Raw genomic sequence first — 18,394 nt, 5'->3', positions numbered from 1 at the left:
GAGTCGTTCCCGGCCATCACAAGTCCCGTGTGGCCGAACGAATGCGCTTTCTTTGGGCAAGGCCGAGGTGACGTGCGGCTCGTGATCGGTTCGAGATGACCCGACCTACTTTTACTACTGGCACCTTGCTACTGCACTGGCTGGGCCAATGGCGTCTTCTCCACCTCTCGGGAGGGCAGAATTATCTACTGGCTGACTGGCGCAGGTCTACTTAAAGTTGCAATACATAGGGAGCAGTCCGGCTATTCGAGCGACCCCATAGTGGGCGTTTTAATGGAGTCGACGACTCTGAGTAGTGGGCATCATCCGAGTTGTGAGACGTCGACCGTTGAAGATACCAAACCAGTGAGTATACTGTGCTGATGCTGCATGCCCGAAGTTGGTAACTTGTGAGGTAGAGTTACTCAAAGGGAGAAATTGAGCCTGGTGAGGAATTGCCTGCAGTTGACATGGTGGTTGCAGATGACTTTGCTGCAGTTTATGAAGTTCAAATTCGACTACCGGTGGTTGATTGGTCAATCAGCTTCGAGATGTGGCACTGCACCTGCGCCTTAATAAGGCCTACAGTACCTACCTCTCAGTAGGCTACCTGCTGTCAATGGCGAGCAGCACCGCGTGATCGAGAGCCGAGTTTAGTCTCCAGCGACCATGTTGGTGCGTACCTGAATAAGAGAGCGGAACCGATATATACTTGCACGTTTAATCCCTATGCTTCTACTCATATGCCAATTGCTTCTCATTGCGCTGTTCAGTTTCTTCGATGTCCAAGTACATATTCATGTGATCGCCAATTATGGCGTTTCCTCTGCATGATGCAGACGTAGAGGTGCTCGTGACACATGCTTAGAAAACAAGGATATTGCTTTTGTTCACCCCACATTTTCATCGCGGGGAGCTATCGCTGGCAGGCTGGGGTAGCTCCAAATCCATGCTCGCTCTTTTTATTCTGAGGGGAGGTACGCCAGGTCAGATCTCAGCCCTTCATTCGAATGGAACTTAGAATCTGCCCTCATTCATTTCATTTTTAGGTATCATAATATCTGAAGAATTTAATGGAGTTGTGAGTGACCCCATCCTCAGACCCCGAGTGCCATGTTGTAATCATGAGATTCAGCGAACTGGAGTTTGGAGAAATGCCTCTGCGTTTCCCCACCCAGCAGGCAGGCAGATTTAGCGGGCTCCGGGCTGTACAACGTTTCCGTGCCAAGGGCCAGCCAATTTATTAATTGCCTTTGCATATTGGAATTCGCAAGTCTGACATGCATGCCGTGTGTACTGATGTAAGAAGCCATGATGAATGAGCATAGCATCCTGTATGCACGGCGGAACCTGACAACTGCCGGATGCTTCAGGGCCTATGAGGTCCATCCTCGGGGTTGGGCCTCGTTCTTTTTGGGGTGACACCCGCACTACCTACATCGCCTACGATGCACTAACTAGCCGGTCGACACGAACACCTCTTTCGTCCCCCAGTCTCCAGATCCCGAGACGGGCACCAAAGCCGCTGCCCGCTGTGCCGCTGTCTGCCAGTCTTACCCTCTCCCCGCTCCCTTCTCCCCCAATTTGCCCACAATAAAATTCCCCGGGGCCCAGAACCGCTCCATCTAATCATTACATTCTGCTCAACATTACCCCGAGCTTATCACAACCCATCGGCCCATACCGTTCGCTTTTCCATAGTCAGTCGCGGGCTGTGCTTCTGAATGCGAGAGACTCAAATCGGACTGGGAACATGCCGCTGCTTCATTATACCGAGAAGAGACCCTATCTTTGAGTCCGTCCACCGACCGAACTAGGCCATACTCCGGGGGTGTATGTACCCTATATACTATATTGTCCTAGAGCGCACCGCCTCCGCCTCCGCATTCGAGAAGAAAAGCCATGCCGGCCGACAGCGGAACCCAGCCACATCATCTTGTCTCGCCGCCACTGCACCACCGCGATAAAGCAGAGCCCGAAAGCGACGATGGGAACGGCCTTCACAGCGGGGACGATATAGATCCCGATGATGATCAGTATGAGGCCGAGTCCGCAAGAGCCGGCGGCAAACGCAAAAGGCCGCTCTCTGTCTCGTATGTTGGATCTCACTTTTGGTGTTTACAGGGGCCCGGATGGCCTCCTGGCTCGGACCGGATAGTTCCGGTACATTGCCAGGCATGATGGTCCCATGCTTTCTTATAAGACAGACGCCCCCAAGTTCACCAGTTTCGTTATTTCATTAGCTCTGGAATGAAAACTGTATCAAATATTCTCTCTGTCTTTTCGGATACCCCTTACAAGAACAGTACCAATGGACTGGGTGGCGGATCGCATGCTTAAAATTATGAAGGAACACGTACTAACATAAACTCTTTGCCAAGGTGTGAGCTATGCAAGCAGAGAAAGGTAAGGCAGCTCGGCGCTCTGCCTTCTTCTTCTTCTTCATGAATGCAGTTACTAAACAAGAGGGTAGGTGAAATGTGACCGTGGCCAGCCGTCTTGCGGCTGGTGCAAGCGCAACTCGGTCTACTGCGAGTACCGAGAAAGGAAGAAACCAGGCTTGAGAGCGGGCTACGGCAGGGAGTTGGAGCAGCGGCTCGACAAGCTGGAGGAGATATTACGATCACATTCGGAGATCTTGCAGAACTCGTATCTCCACCATCCACATCCTCCTGCGCCGCCGAGCGCTCCCAGTGTTCGGAACAGCAACGCGAGCGTGCCCAGTGACCATGGAACACCCAGAGATCCAGCGCCCATGTTCCGGCAGAACGAGACCCTTCGTACACCTCAGGCAGAAACGGCCTTGTTCCTTCAGAAGCCTTCGACATACCCCGCCGTCACACAGAGTGTCGACTTCGGGATGCCGCCGCAAACCCCGTCAATGCATTCGGCGCACGACGGCTTCCAGCCCCGCTGCATCTATCCGGCATATCACCCACTAATCAAGTGTCTAGTATGCCGGTTAGCTCCTCGACACAAGATTACTACAGTAGCAGCCACTCTCTCCAATCACCTGGGTTGAGCGTCGCACAGAGTCAAACCCATCTCTCATCAGATCAGGACTTACCTCCTTATGACTTACTGTATGCCCTCGCAGATCTATACTTCAAACACATCAACACTTGGTGTCCAATACTGCATCGCAAAACAACGCTGGATGCTTTATTTGGGCCATCGGCACTAGACGAGACGGATAGGATCTTGCTCCATGCTATTGTCGCGACGACCCTGCGATATTCCACAGACGCTCGGCTGACCGATGAGAGGAGGCAGCATTATCACGATGTGTCCAAGAATAGAGTCTTGCTATACGGATTAGAACACTCCTCTGTCAAGGTTCTCCAAGCGCTTGTCATCTTTGCTCTCGACTTGTGCGGCAGTGGCAATGGCCCTCCGGGATGGAACATCATGGCTCTCATCACGCGATCCGTCGTGCAGCTGGGACTAGCCGTGGAGAGCAACTCGTTCTCGGTTTCCCCGAGCTTTTCGTCCATTTACACACTTCGTGCCATGCTTCTACCTGAGCCCCGGGACTTCGTGGAGGACGAGTCGCGGCGGAGACTGTTCTGGATGATCTACCTGCTGGATCGCTATGCGACCATCGCGACGGCCTTTGAGTTCGCCTTGGACGACAAGGAAATCGACAGGACCCTCCCCTTGTCGCGACGACCTATGGATGAAGAACCAGAAAGTGGACACGCGATGGTTCCAGACGCAGGACTACCCATCCGACCTGCCGGACCACGATACCAACCGGCCGGAGAACCTGGGGGCGTTCTCGTACTACATCGAGATACTCGGGATCCTATCCAAGATCCACAAGTTCCTAAAACAACCCGTCGACATCAGCGCCCTGAGCGACGTAGAGCAGTGGCAGATGCGCTACAAGCAGCTCGACAACCTCCTCACCTCCTGGAAGTTCGGCCTCCCCGGCGACTTCGGCAACATGGCGAAGCTGTACCAGCCCAACTGCAGCAAGACCCTCAACTGCGCCTGGGTCATGCTCCACGCCACCTACCACACCGCCGTCATCCGCCTGCACTCCTCGGCCGCCTACCCGACCACGCGCTCCCCCATCTTCACCCCCTCCCTCATCGCGAGCCAGCACTGCCACGGCGCCGTCGAGAACATCGCCGCCCTCGGCGAGTTCGTCGTCCAGAACGGCCTGCTCAACAAGCTCGGCCCGCCCTTCGCCTTCACGCTCTGGGTCGCCGCCCGCCTCCTGCTCGTCCACGGCTCCACTGTCGAGCACAAGCTCTCGCCCCAGATCGCTTTTCTCGTCGACACCCTCCGCGACATGGGCCGGTACTGGCCCGTCGCGGCCCGCTACTGCGAGCTCCTGCAGCGTGTCCTGGACGAGCACGCCGACAGCGAGCGGGCGCTCGGCACGACGGGCGAACGGATCACGCCGTCCTCGGTCAAGATCCTTGCAGACATGCGGCGCACCGCGTTCGACTTGGATATCCTTATCAGCCGCCAGCCGCGCCATCCCGCCGGTGGCGGGGGTGGTGGTGCGCCGAGTCGGTTACCCAGCGTGACGCCAGCCCGTACGCCGGCGCCAAACGAGCTCGAGTATCTCGACGTCTTTGACTTCTTCAACGTGCCTCGCCTGCCGTTCAGCAGCGAAGCGACGCCGGCGAATGGGGGGTCACCAGAACGGTAGCGGTGGGGTAAACGGCAGCGGAACAGAGATGAAGGCGGAGATACCACCAAATCAAAGTGGACTGAATGGGACTAACGGTAGTAATGGAGGAGGCGGGACGAGTGGTGGTGGTGTGTCGAACGAGTTTAATATCACCAATTTCATGGTAGATGCGAATAGCGACTGGCTATTCCGCCAATCATAACATATAACGGACATATATGGAACGGGGTAACATAAAGAATATTACAACGCCAAGGCAGGGATTACGGCACATCTATGACGAAATTCATGAGTAAATACACATATACACACACACACTTCTGCAATCATGCTGCTACTGTTCCAGTATCTATAACTTCGTGCCTTCACTAGTACTAGGCTTTGTTCTGGACGTCTCCGAGCTCCCCCAAGCCCTTCAACGCCTCGCACGCATTCGCCCAGGCCGTATCGCCCTCATAGAGCTGGCTCCGCAGATACGCCCACGTCATGCGCTGCACGGTTCCCAGCCGCTGCGGATCCGTGTCAGGCGTGCCGATGGCGTCCCAGCCGTCGACACCCCCAAGACAGTGCAGCCCGCCCTTCAGGGTCAAGAGATCCTTGGAACCCGGCGCCAAAGTGTACGCATCCATGTGAAACTCCGGCCCCCTCGTCGTCAGGTGCATGCTCGTGTCACTATCGCCCGCGACGACGAGCGTGGGCGCGCTGAGTTTGGTGAAGTCGGGCCCGTAGAAGGGCAAGATCTTCCGTCCGGTCTCTGTATCCAGCGGGCCAGCTCCCGCACCGGCCATCAGCACGCCAGCCTTGATACGGTCGTCGCGTCCGCCGAATGTCCTCGCGTCGGAGCCGGAGGGGGAAACGGGGGTCGGTGTTGACGACCCCAAGGAGCAAGTTGGCGATGGCGGCGCCGAACGAGTGTCCGACGATCCCGATCCTCTCCCGATCCAAGCGCCCAGGACGAAGACCGGGCACCGCGTCCTCGATCTCGTCGAGACGGTCGAGGATGGTCCTCAGGTCCCGGGCGCCTGTCTTCCAGTGGTACTCGTTCCCCTCCTCCGGTGTGACTTTGGCAGGGTCGTAGAACTTGGAGCACAGAAACGTCGGCTGGATCACGGCGAAGCCGCGGCCCGCGAGGAAGTCGGCAAGGGCGCGTACCCCTCGTGGGACGAGAGGAAACTGCTGGGACCGAGGCCGTGGGCGAGCAGGATGATGGGCAAAGCAGGTTCATCAGTAGCCGAGGCAGGAGAAGGAGTACATGGGATGGAGACCCGCATCTGCAAGGACGCGGGGCGATTGGGGATATCGTCAAGGACGATAGGGCTGTAGGAGAGGACGGGGGACGGGTCCGGGACGAGTATGTTGGCTGCGAGGCCGAGCTGAGAGTGGTTTCCAAAGAACATGGTTGAAAGGTCAAATGCCAAGAAGTCTTCGCCGATTCCTTTGCAGTGTCGCCTCTGAAATGGGATCTTGCTGCTTGCAATCGCATCCAATTGCAAGACAGCCCATTGCTCTGTCTTGTCATTCCTATCACACTCCCTTTATACCAAAGAGGACTTGTAAGGAGCAGTCCAAGGAAGCCATCATGATGCTATCGTAATTACTTACCTATCCTAAATCGCTTATGTGATGCAATGGTTGAGCTGACCAAATCGGAGATCAGGTCTCCTTAACTCCAAACGAAAGATGCAGTAGCAGTCAGCTATCTCCCAGGCTTATCTCCAGGTTCCGGTCCTAAGACACTTAATTGCGTCGCTGGACATTTGAAAATGTGCGAGGCCGTATTCCAGCCACGGCTTACTAAGGAGGCTCGATCGCTAGTTCATATGTGAACAATAGCCACTAGGGCGGCTCTGGTAGCATTCGGGCCAAATACCGAGTCACCTAACCCAGCAGATGATAGGCATCAAGCAAGCTTCGTCGGGGGAGATGGAAGGCTCAGTCAACTCACGAGTACCGTGAACAGATGACTTGCATATTAGAAACCAACGTGAAGGTGGCAAAACAAAATGACGAATGCACAGGTCGTTAGAACCACCCATGAATATATAGGCATCCACTGAAGAAAGTCAGGTAAATCCCGATGCTTCTTCGTCATGTGGTGACTCTCGTCTTGTACCGGACGCCGGGCGTGTTCGGCTCCGGTAGGCCAGGATGTTCCGCAGCGGGCGGCCTCTCCCCGCATCAGTCCACTGGCAGGACAGGTGTCGTTTACCTATCCCACTGCCCATGCCGGCAGACGATGAGTGGCCTTCTGGGGTGACCAAGAGTCGATTTGCACTGCCTGGCTGAGCCCCAACTGTTTTGTTTCGAGATTGAGGGAGAAGGTAGTGGAACATTCTCGGATTCGCCAAATCCATTGCATGTACGTAGGTTGGACAGAGGTCATACGAGAAGTCGTAAAAGCAAACAGGTTCCGGGGAGGAGATATCCATCAGGTTGCGGGCCGGAATAGCGGCATGCAATTAATAGTTCTGGGGGCGAGGTAATTGCTCTGGGGGCAATTGGGGGCCTGGGGGTCGTCGTCGTCGTCCAAGGACACTTGCAGACGAACAGCCATAGAGCTAGCTGGCCAATAGCACTTTTCCTTTCAGCTGGTGTGGTTGCTCAAAGCAGTGCCGATATCCGTGATCCTACAGATCTGCGAGAGCAATTGCATCTCGCACAGTAGGCTGGCAGATTAATTGGCTGGGGGAGGTGTTGTTTGCAGGCGAATCTGATGATTGCTTCATACCAGCAGGAAGCTATGATGGATCAATTGGCAGGCATTGGCAAGCATTGGCAAGCATGGAGCGGCGACCGCTTCCTCAACGCAATCTACGTAAGTAGGCAATTACGTAGCATTGCTCTCGACAGGTACGCATGGAGGGGCAGGTGGAGGGGCACTGGAGGGGGCACTTAGCAGCAGACTAAGCCGCACCTGGCCAGTTTAGCAAGGACGCTCAACCGGCTCCAGCAGGAAAAGGAGAGAGGCCAGAGAAGACAGATCTTCTGGACAGATCTGCACAAACACTCGGTGTGCATAGGATCAGATACGGCTGTTGCTAGGTTGATAGCAGCACATATCCACCCGCAACTGGAGACCAGGCCATGAAGCTCAAGCTCTTGCTGACGTGTTTACCGCTCGACTTGCCTCCTTGCTCGTGTCCGGCAGCATGGTAGTAGCATGGTAGCATGGCCAACTTGCCAGCATTGCCAGCACTGCACACTGAATGCAGGTGGTTCCTAACCACATTGGAAGTAATATGGTTCCCCATTCCACAGTGCTGACTTGGCTTGGCACTAGGTACCCTGGGTATGCCTGGATACATCCCAATAGTGGACAAGAATGGGCGGGCCAGGCCGCGCTAAAGCACCCGACCAATCACTAGAGCAAACGCCCGGGCGCTTTTGGGTGCGCTGCTGCTTGTTCGGCCGGCGTCTCGCGTATCCTGTATGCATCCTGTATGCATCCCTCCCTCTGGCCAACGTAACACCCGATTGACTGCCCATCCGTCCTCACTTCTCACTTGCAGCTTCTCATCCAATGTCTGGTCAATTGGCTTCAGCTCAACTTACTTGACACAGCTTCGCTCCCCGCCAGTGCCGCAAGTGCCGCAGTGCCGAGAAAGCCACGTATATCCTGGCTTGGCGGGAGGGGAACGCCATGCCCTGGCAAGCTGGAGTGAGCTCTGCTTTGCCTGCTTTGCCCGCCGGTGGGATCCCGTCTGTTTGATCCCTCGAATCGCCCCGCAGGGGTCTACGGCGATGGGAATGGGGGTCCAGTTTCTAAAAGGGTCCAAGGCATGATTCACGGCTGCTTCCTCTGCTTCCGTCTGGTTCTTTGGTCCATGCCGCTACACATGACAGGCGTCAAGACTAGGCAAGCCTCCTTCATCATGGATGGCCATGGCCAGAAGCCTGGACCATGTCGATGAAACAAACCCCTCTCAGAAGAGAGGCAACCAGATACCAAGACTGAGGGGCAGTGATGCCATGCCTACTACTAGCCATGCCACTGTGCCACGATCCCCCTTTCGATGGGGAGCTGGTTCCTCCTCGGCATGCATATAAAGGTGCACCTCATCCTCTAGCTCTCTCCCCCGACCCGGACTTCTCTCCTTGATCTTGCCATCCTCACAACAAACTATCTATCTCTTCCCAAACCAAACAACCAACACACTCCATCACCATGTCTTTCTTCGACACCGCCCGCGACATCCGTCTTGAGGACAACCACATGCTCCGCGCCACCCTCCAGCGCGTTGACGGCGAGTGGGTTGAGGCCGAGATCAACCTGAACGACCACATTGGCAACGAGAACGGCCGCTTCTGCTGGGACAGCAACGGTATGTTCACACGATCCCCTCATGCCCTCGTCTGATGACGTAGTGCAGACTCAAGTCGCGAACCTTCTTTTACTGACATCAACATCAACAGGCTTCTCCGACTCCGCTGAGGGTACTTGGTGCTCCATCGAGGGTACCGGCCCCGTCTGCGTCCTGCGCGCCCGCCTCCGAAACGCTGAGGGCGAGTGGTGCGACCACGACCTCAACCTCTCCGAGCGCCTCGGCAACAACGACGGCCGCTTCCAGTGGGGTAAGTGATGGCAATCCAATCCATGACCTCGAGCAAAGCTGGGACCTATTTACTAACAATTATCTTTCCGCAGTCTAAACCTTCTCATACGAACCGTCTCCGGGCAGCTCTCTATGACCAGGTGTCTTCGATAGCATAGCATACCCTCGACAGTCAATTGAAAAGATAACAAATCCACAACCAATTCATAACGAAGGTCGAACTGGACACTTTAAGTGACGTGATAACTGGTGGAGATAACTAAGAATAGATCGGTTTGTACTAGCAAACCAGTCGGTCGCAACGTATGATTCGTAGCAGAGGCCCGTATGAACCATGACGTAATCTCTAACAAACCCACCAAGCGCGTGGGATAGCTTATGGAACGTGTTCAGGCGTTGAGCTGAACACCAGGAAGGTGAAAGCCTGGAATGGCCCGGCGCAAGCACGACTCGCTGGTCGGAGCAGCTCGCTTGGGTAGTTGTCCCACACCGGAACCAGCCCTCCGATGCTCGGCGCCTCCGCCGGTGGATCGTCAAAAATAACATCGCGCGCACCCTTCTGTCATGGCAGCCTCGCGGTCTCTTCCCCTCCCCTCATTGGCTAGAGAGAGAAAAAACAGCGTTGGACGACAGCCCATTCATTGAACCCCCAAACCAAACCACACTACGAACTGGAGTATCTTCATTCTTTTTTCTCTTAGCCATGGCCACCAATACCGGTCTCCCTTCCTTCACGATTCGTGCCATCACGCCGTCGGAGACCCACAATCTTCGGCACCGCGTGCTCTGGCCCCACAAGCCGCTTGAGTACGTCCAGCTGGAGGAGGACGACCAAGGTCACCATTTCGGGGTCTTCCTCGAGGATGCCTCGCCGCTGCTGCCGCCGAACCTGCAGCATCTGCAACAGCCGACGCAGGAAGGGGAAGAGAAAGACAAAAGCTCCGTACCGACGGAGCCCGTGAGCATCATCTCCATGTTCTTCGCCGGCGACGAGGCGAACCCGAAGAAGGTGGCGCGGTTCCGCAAGTTCGCGACGGACCCGCAGTGGCAGGGCCGGGGCGTCGGGTCGGCGCTGCTGCGGTACGCGATTGTGTTTGCGGTCACGGAGGGGGCGGAGTCGGTGTGGTGCGATGCGCGGACGTCGGCGCTCGGGTTTTATCAGCGGTTTGGGATGGATCGGGAGGGGGAGGAGTTTTTGAAGGGGGAGGTGCCGTATTTCAAGATGAGTCGGACGTTGCCCTAAGGTACTGGAGGGAGGTAGGACCTGTTAGGTTGGAGGGGGTGGAGGACGACAATCGGAGTCTGGGGTCTCGGACGGAGAGTTCGCATATAGATCAGATGCGTCATCTGGTAGATGGATAATTGAAAGCAGAAGTGAGGAACCCAGTTGGACACGGTCGTCATATATCTACGTCGACATTTAGTACTGAGAGTGAGATGAGATCAACCTTTAGTTGTTGCCCCGTTGGTCTCATCCGCATTGCGAGAAAGAAAATGCCCTCGGTCCTTTTCCCAACCGCCGTTCAATATGACCAGTGCTTGGGGTTTGATCGTGGCCGTGATGATATATGTCAACTTTCCCAAATAGAGTGAATGTTCAGTTCCATTGCCGCCAGTTCTGTGTGTTCCTGGGTGGTAGCAAGACCCAATCCTCGTCCAGCCAACACACGTAATACAGCAAAGGTCGTGTTGATCGACACGCTTTTATAGATTTCTTCTTACACAAATCATTCTCATCTCCTGCATTTCATTTTGGCTTCACTGGACACCGCCACCGCCACCATCACCTTTCATTCCCCTTACCCCTATCCCGGCCCCACTCAGCTTCCAAATATGGCCATATGCTTCTCCGAGCCAACAAGCGTTTCATTTTCTGCTCAACACGTGAGGTGAGATATCGGAACGCTTCTGGGAGTCGATCTCCGTTTCATTGTGTTTACACGATGCCTCCTGGGCAGCATACAAGTTATGATGACCAAGACGCGCCTCTACAGTGCTCGTGAAGACTTGATCGTAGTGTAATGTAGCAAGCTTACTTTAGTTTATAAAAGGCATATCAGGAGGATGGCGTGGCATGTTTGTTGGAAAATCATATCCATTCTATTCAAATTGGAGCGAGTGACAGAAAAAGAAAAACATAAAAAACATAAAAACGCCCAATTCACGATCAGGCGGTTTGATATCCAAATTATTACCAAGAAAAAGCAGACTGAACCACAACAACTGGGTTGTCTAAAAGTGTTCTGGAACGTCGGCGACTGCAAAAGCTCTGTTGTGGAAAGCGTTCAGTGTTGATTTACATGTGGTGTGTGGTGATGATGTGTGGTGATGATGTGTGTAAGTGTGCGTCGACTGGCATCTCATCTCTGAAGGTAGGCAGGCAGGCGTGGGTACGAACGTCGACGAGAAGGTCAAGAAATAAGGGAGGCATCGAGCGTAGAGAAGTGAGAAACAGATACACGAGGGGGTGCGGTGATGGAGGCAGAAAATTGTAAAATAAAATAAACATAAAATAACAACAGCAGAGAAAAATGGCAAAAGCTCAACTGCAAGCTTATGGTTCGGTGTTCCGTCCCTGTGCCCTGGGGGAATCGAACCTGAGGTTGCAGCCTACGAAAACCCCCTTTCCGGACGTCTCCGGTCCAGGGGATTTTTCTCTGAACAGACACCCTCTCGGCCAGAGGCGCAAGTTGGGGCCATTGCACTTGGGTGCGAGCGGGCCTGTGATGGAATGGGCAGTAATTGGGCATTATAACCCTTGGTTGCTGCTCATTTGGTAGCTAGGTAGCTTGGCTGGTAGCTGGTAGGTACTGTAGCTAGGTGCTGCAGGTAGGGTTGCCTGGGGCACCCTTCAGGATGCCCTCACGCCTGAATCACCTGCACAACAATCACCCGAGGCAGCTTATGCCGGTGCTTGGGCGGAGCTCGTAGTACGGTAGGCCACTCCCACCCGCATCTGATGCACTGCGAGGATGTAGTAGGCCTACTACCACAGCTACTCTCGAGTTATCACGTTGCCCTGGGAAGAACTGATAACATGCCACACACATGCTGCTGGCAGACCAAACTGCCACACTCAGAGATCTGCACACACGCGTTGACCGCCTAGGTAACTACATGTACTTACACCACGGCCTTGCTTCTCCTCCACCAACCAAGATATTATTCAGAGTTAACAGCAATCAGTTCCTTCTTGCATATCCCTCTCCCCCTATTTCTCACCTTGATTTGAACCACCACAACCTGGGCTTGTACACCGCAACAACAACCTACAATTAACTGTCTTCCATTTACTAACCACCACATCCGCCCATTGGAATTCATACATTAAGACGTTATCGACTCTCTCAGCCAGATGCTACGGTTGGTGATGTGCTGCTGATGCTGGATAGGAGAACCCCTTTCCTCGCCATCGATCCACACTGCCTAGCTGAAACGTCCGGGTACCCAATGAACCAGTAGGAAACGAATTCAAAGGAGCCTACAATAAGCTGGTCGTCATGATGTCTTGCCACTATGATACGCAAGTTGCTCAGAGAGATCTGCTCGAGTTGAGATGGAGGTGACAAGCTCTAAACCAGGTTGGTACAGGTCAGAGGCCGGGGAAAGAGGAGTTCAGATCACTCCCTGGCCGCGTAAGGATACTTTGTCTTATGGTAAAGGGTACAGGAGGAGGTAAGAATATCTTATTTATTGTATATACACTATCTCGGTCTCAACTTGCTGGCCTGATACATATTGTATTCCACTTCCCAGGTCTCGTCATCCAACCCACGACGGCCGAGGACAGCCATGGCGGTAGCTGTGCCCACGAATCTAGGGGCGATCCACAAACGACAGCAAATGTATCCGAATTACCATGACGAATTCCACTTCCAGCTCGCTGCCGCAGCATCCCGACCAAGAAGAATGCCCATATCGAGCCCCAAGGACGAGGAGGGAGCGTAGGCAGCACACTCGCGTATGCCGCACCGAAACGGCTAGGAACCCACGCAACCTTCATCCCAACCTGCATACTTGCCCTCGACCTCAAAGGCAAACCACCTTAGCCCGAATCCCCTTACTCTCCGGCTTCGGCACCCCAACAAACAAATCCCGATCAATAACCAGATCGCGCTCCGCCGTAGTGTCGTAAGGCGGCAAATCAAACCTCGCCACGACATGCGCGAGCGCGAGGTAGAGCTCGGCCCAGGCCAGGTTGATACCGATACAAGAGCGACTGCCGCGCATGAACGAGACCATGTACCGCTCGAGCCGCCGCCCATCCGCGCGCTCCGGCGCGTCGACCCAGCGCTCCGGATGAAACTCGAGCGGGCGCGGGAACAGGTCCGGGTCGTTGTTGACGACGTAGTTCATCTGGCTCACGGGGGTGCCCGGCGGGATGGACCAGTCGCGGTACTGCAGGGGCTCGCGCGCGACGCGGGGAGGCGGGCGGTGACGCCGGACATCATGCGGACGCCTTCCATGATGCAGGCGGTCTGATGAAAGAAAGAGTAAGTGAGTCAATCCGTCTTTAGTTTATATGATATGGACTTCCGGGTAATGGGTCGGGAAGGGGATAGATCAGATGGGCAGGCAAGGATGGACCAAGGCATCAGAGGATGATGGAAGGGATGATGGTGATGGCATACCAAGTACGGAAGCTTCTCCAGCTTCGCGAGCGAGTACGACCCATCCGCCTCCGGCCCCGCCCTCGCAATCTCCCCCTCAGCCTCCGGAGCTTCGCCTTATCCTCATTCAAGTAAAACGCCACCATCGCCAAACTCTTCGCCGTCGTCTCCGTCCCCGCGCCCAGAACAATCTGCGCCTCCGCCTCGAGCCGCTCCGCCGACTTCTCTGCCGCGGGCAGATCGCTATCGAGGACCGTCTGGAAAATGGACCCCTCCGCCCTCTTGCCCGCCGCGTTCGCCGCGATGATGCGCCCGATCCGCTCGCGCGTCAGGTCCCGCCACACCACGAGCCCCGCGGCCGGGTGTTGGAGGAGCCGCAGCAGCCGCAGCGGCGTCCGCTGCAGCACGGGCCAGAGCCAGGGGAACTGGCGCAGGAAGACGGCGTTGGCGGACTGGGCGACCAGGGTCTCCTTCCACAGCAATCCAAAATCGGGCTCGTCGAGGTGGCGCGTCCGCTCGCCGAACGCGAAGTCGGTGATGATGTCCATGGTCAGCGCCGTGAACGCGACGTCGAGCCGGACGACGCCCTCGTCGCCCGTTTTTGCTGCGGCCGCCGCGAGCCGGCGGCAGAGGTGCTCCACCTTGTCGCGGATCTGGGATTCCTTGTCCGTGATGGACTTCTTGGAGAAGAAGGGGTTCAGGGGCGCGCGGCGCAGGCGGTGCAGGTGGTGGTCTACCGTCGCAAAGCCGGAGGTCGTGTTGCCTGCCAGTTTAACCTACATCCACATACACACGTATGGTATCAGTATTCATCGCTACTTCTCATGAGGAACTCATGGGTCGAGCGAACCCAGGCTTCCGACTTATCCCGCTTCTTGGAAGAAGGCGCGTAAATCTCATCATAGTAATCAGGATCCCGGATGTGTAGCTCATTGGGCATGATCCGCACGATAGGTCCTGGCGCTCCTCCGTCAGTGGTGGGTTCCTCATTTCGCTTGTAGCAGCAGAGATGACACGAACCATATTGATCATGAAGCTTCTGGATGTGCCATATGAACTGGCCCTGCCGGACGATGTCGTGGTAAAACTCATACCACTCGGTCGTCGCCGCCAGCTTAGGACCAGGGAACTTGGCCAGCGGATGCAGCGTGACTCGGTAAATTGCCAGTGCCACACTGTACAGGAGCATCAACCCTGCTCCGTACGCAGCGAGCGCCACAGCGCCGGTATCGAGGACGCTCATGATGCAGATCGGCGATGTCTCACTGAACTGCACTGCTTCGGTTAAGCTTTGGTATGATCGTATGCTTCACGAATACCTCGGGCAGAGAGTTCAGGGTTATCCATGCCATTATATTATTCTTCGACCCAAGATCTGAATTGAGGGGTCTCTCTATCCTCCTCTTATGCAAGGTGATGGAGGTTCTAGATGCAGATACGCACAGTGTCCAGCACGTCATGATTGGATCACTGCAATAGCCGATGCGGGCGTGCATGCTCAGAAGGAAAAAGAATCCCGTGTAACGATCGCGCTGGCTTGTAGAAACGCCACGATTCCAAACCGCTCTTCCCCGTGGATGCAGTGTCCCGTCGGGGTTAGCCTTCTTACACGCTCGTGCCAAGAGCATAAGACCTGGGGATTGGGAGGCAGCTCTCGGCTAGATTTCTTCAATGCGACCATGCAAGATAACGACACATTATCTCCAGATGGCAACTATGCCCGAGGGGATTGGCACAGCAGCTGCAGGTCGGCCAAGCCAGATCTGAGGGGGAGAGAACAGGCTCCGCTTTCCTACCTGTGGCAGAAGAAAACATGATCTTGGCGAGCGGAGCACATTCAGGACCGGCATCAACTGGTAATCTTGTTTTGTCGTATCGGCAAGAGCAGTAAAGATTGACAAACAGTGTTCGTATTATTATTTCATTACTCGTAAGCCATCAGCTTCAATAGACCATACATCCTTCATCCTTTAGTGCAGGTAGGTAGTACTGTTTAGTACTTGGTCAAAGGCGGGCACCCTTGGCAAGCGGGCAGCGAGAACTTGGTCTCCACAAAGACCTTCTGCATGCCGTCTTCGCGCGCCTCGAACTTGTAGTAGACCTTGTCGAGGTCCTCCATGCGGACGCGGTGCGAAACCATGTCTAGCGGGTCAATCTCTCCGTCCTGGATCTGCTTCAGCAGGTTCTCCCAGTACTTGTGTACGGGCGCCTGGCCGTTGCCGATGAGGCGGATACCGCGCTGCATCAGCGAGCCGACGTTGAAGTGGTTGGTCTGATGCGTCAAGATTGGTTAGCAAGGATTACAAGAATAAAGAGTGGTCATATATGGAGTAGGGGGCCATCAAGGTCCTCTAAATGGAGGAGGGTGACGTTGAGAAAAGAGTTGGGGGGAGTACTCACGTAGCCAACATAAACACCCGTAACGCCGCACCGACCATAGTTCCTCACACCCTCAATCATCTCATTGATAATCTCGCTGGTATCCGTCTCAGCACCGACAGCCATCTCGAGCCAATGGGCCCAGCCCTTGGCGTACTCGCCGGCGGCGCACTCGAGGGCGCAGTCGGGCCCCCGACCGCCGCAGAGCTCCTTGAGACGCGACACCACCGTCTCCTTATTCGTGAGGCCGGACGAGAGCGTCTTGTAGTCGATCAGCGAACCAAGCTTCTCGGCGTACTTGGCGGGCCAGTGCTCGCGAATGTACGTCAGCCGGGGCTCCGTGTCGACGAAGTGGACCTTGGAGGCGCCCGCCTGCGCCGCGAAGATTCCCGCAAAGTGCCCGATGGGACCAGCGCCGAAGACGGCGACGGTGTCGTTAGGGTAGACGGCCGTGTCCATGGCGCAGTTGTAGGCCGTGCAGAGCGTGTCCGAGAGGTAGAGCGCCTTCTCATCGGGAACGCCCTCAGGGATCTCCAGCAGGTTCACGTCGGCGAGGGGGACGCGGACGTACTCAGCCTGGCCGCCGGCGAAGCCGCCAACGAAGTGGGAGAAGCCGAAGAGGCCGGCCGTCTGGCTGCCGTACATGGACTTGGCCGTCTGGTTCGAGTTCGTCTTCTCGCACATGGACGAAAGCTTCTGCTTGCAAAAATAGCAGTCGCCGCAGGCGATCTGGAACGAGGCCACGTAGCGCTTGCCCTTGGCGACCTTCTTGACGGAAGGACCAACCTCGTCGACGATGCCGCAGAACTCGTGACCGAGGATATCACCCTTGTTCAGCTGGATGATGGAGCCTACACGCAAGACCAGTCCAGTCAGGTGATCTATTCCTCCTCAAGCGGGGCAGAAGGAGGAAAACAAACCGTGCAGCAAGTGCAAATCACTTCCACAGACCGTGCTTCCGGTGACCTTGATAATGACATCGTTGTCCTCCAAGATCTTGGGTCGGGCAACATCTTGCACCTCGACCTTGTTCTTGCCCATCCACACTAGGGCCTTCATCGTCTCACCACCGTCCTTTCCAACGCCGGATTGGCCATAGTTGGAAATGTCCTGCTCAAGGATGGCGCTGCCATCGTGTCCTATCGCCTTCTCGGCGGCGTATGCTGCTTGGGAGGCTGCCATGGTGACTGTTGCTTGCGGCTGACGGAATCGACTGGTGGGCTGTTCTTTTTCCTTCCGATGTACGATAGGTGATGACGCCAATTATCAAGTATCCAGTTTGGTTGCTTTTGCTTTAAAAGAAAGGGTATCACAGTTGCAGATTCGTTTGATTATTGATATGAGTAATAGGATTTGCGATTGCGATGCAGGGCGCTGCCTTCCTTCTTATATCGTCACCCGGCCTTTGACGGAGACACACACAAACCGACGTAACGGCCACACAACCCCGTCAATGGATCAAGCTGTACACATACTGACCTCACTACTCACCAGAACCCCGCGATTGGCATTTTGGCAAAGGGCAGGCAGCTGTTGCGCGGCAAACCCCCCATGTTGATCTTGTTTAGAATGACGTTGGGAATGCTTCGCAATGGTGGCCTGGAGGGCTCAGAGCGACGTCATGGACTTTTTAAACCTGGGTGACAAAGGCGCGGCTCTCCATTCAAGACACCACATGGCGATCCACCAAACGCCCAAATGCCATGCTGCGTGGGCGGGCGGGCTCCGCGCGGCAGTTGAATGGCAGTTGCATCCTCTTATCGCCGAAATATGGCTTTCTCTGGGACCCGGGGTTTGCAATGCCAGATCTAGCGTTGTGGCCAGTCATCGGGATGTAAGATCGGAAAAGTGCAAGCTCGAAGGGGTACAGCAGATCGAGAAATTTCAGGTCCGACGTCAGCCATTCTGGGGGCCCCGCCGGAGAAATTGATCCGACATGCTTCTTTGCCCAATGGCAGAGCTCTCCTGGCCTTATGAGAAACCGTCGCTTCGTCATACACTTATCTGCCCGGAGAAGTTATGTAGGTTAGGTAGTTTTAGTAACATACATATATATCTGTGAGAAAGTATTGTATTGTCCAGCATTAGTTCCGGGGGTGTCTCACTCAGGGTCATCTTAACCGTCAAGTGAGTGAGCAAGTCTCAGCTGCACCTGCACCTACCTTATTCCACCGCAAACCCCAACACCCCGTTGCCGGCTACACCGGCATGCATAACATGGTCCGCCC

At 55.2% G+C, this 18,394-nt stretch overlaps 5 protein-coding genes across 5 annotated transcripts; 3 read left to right on the top strand and 2 right to left on the bottom strand.

Annotated features, from left to right (window-relative positions):
- Positions 1-1,881: 1,881 nt before the first annotated feature.
- On the top strand, positions 1,882-5,947 carry PG997_002377 (transcriptional regulatory protein; the record flags this gene model as incomplete). The annotated part of the gene is made up of 7 exons (XM_066806692.1): positions 1,882-2,072; positions 2,361-2,385; positions 2,453-2,925; positions 2,976-3,759; positions 3,803-4,638; positions 4,971-5,335; positions 5,397-5,947. 7 exons carry the CDS (start codon positions 1,882-1,884, stop codon positions 5,945-5,947), a joined length of 3,225 nt encoding a protein of 1,074 aa, XP_066673988.1.
- A 2,842-nt stretch (positions 5,948-8,789) lies between these two features.
- On the top strand, positions 8,790-9,204 carry PG997_002376 (uncharacterized protein; the record flags this gene model as incomplete). Its single annotated transcript, XM_066806691.1, has 2 exons — positions 8,790-8,946; positions 9,038-9,204. The coding sequence occupies 2 exons, from the start codon at positions 8,790-8,792 to the stop codon at positions 9,202-9,204; spliced, it is 324 nt and encodes a 107-aa protein (XP_066673987.1).
- A 676-nt stretch (positions 9,205-9,880) lies between these two features.
- On the top strand, positions 9,881-10,420 carry PG997_002375 (uncharacterized protein; the record flags this gene model as incomplete). The annotated part of the gene is made up of 1 exon (XM_066806690.1): positions 9,881-10,420. The coding sequence occupies one exon, from the start codon at positions 9,881-9,883 to the stop codon at positions 10,418-10,420; it is 540 nt and encodes a 179-aa protein (XP_066673986.1).
- A 2,786-nt stretch (positions 10,421-13,206) lies between these two features.
- On the bottom strand, positions 13,207-15,030 carry PG997_002374 (Cytochrome P450; the record flags this gene model as incomplete). Its single annotated transcript, XM_066806689.1, has 4 exons — positions 13,207-13,655; positions 13,846-14,550; positions 14,607-14,744; positions 14,808-15,030. 4 exons carry the CDS (start codon positions 15,028-15,030, stop codon positions 13,207-13,209), a joined length of 1,515 nt encoding a protein of 504 aa, XP_066673985.1.
- Positions 15,031-15,780: 750 nt separating this feature from the next.
- Positions 15,781-17,348, bottom strand: PG997_002373 (S-(hydroxymethyl)glutathione dehydrogenase/alcohol dehydrogenase; the record flags this gene model as incomplete). The annotated part of the gene is made up of 3 exons (XM_066806688.1): positions 15,781-16,059; positions 16,188-17,017; positions 17,087-17,348. The coding sequence occupies 3 exons, from the start codon at positions 17,346-17,348 to the stop codon at positions 15,781-15,783; spliced, it is 1,371 nt and encodes a 456-aa protein (XP_066673984.1).
- Positions 17,349-18,394: the final 1,046 nt, after the last annotated feature.

This window comes from Apiospora hydei (genome assembly GCF_038363865.1).
Source record: "Apiospora hydei strain CBS 114990 chromosome Unknown utg000003l_segment0_segment0, whole genome shotgun sequence".
NCBI lineage: Eukaryota > Fungi > Ascomycota > Sordariomycetes > Amphisphaeriales > Apiosporaceae > Apiospora > Apiospora hydei.
This window is presented reverse-complemented; position numbering and strand designations above follow the sequence as displayed.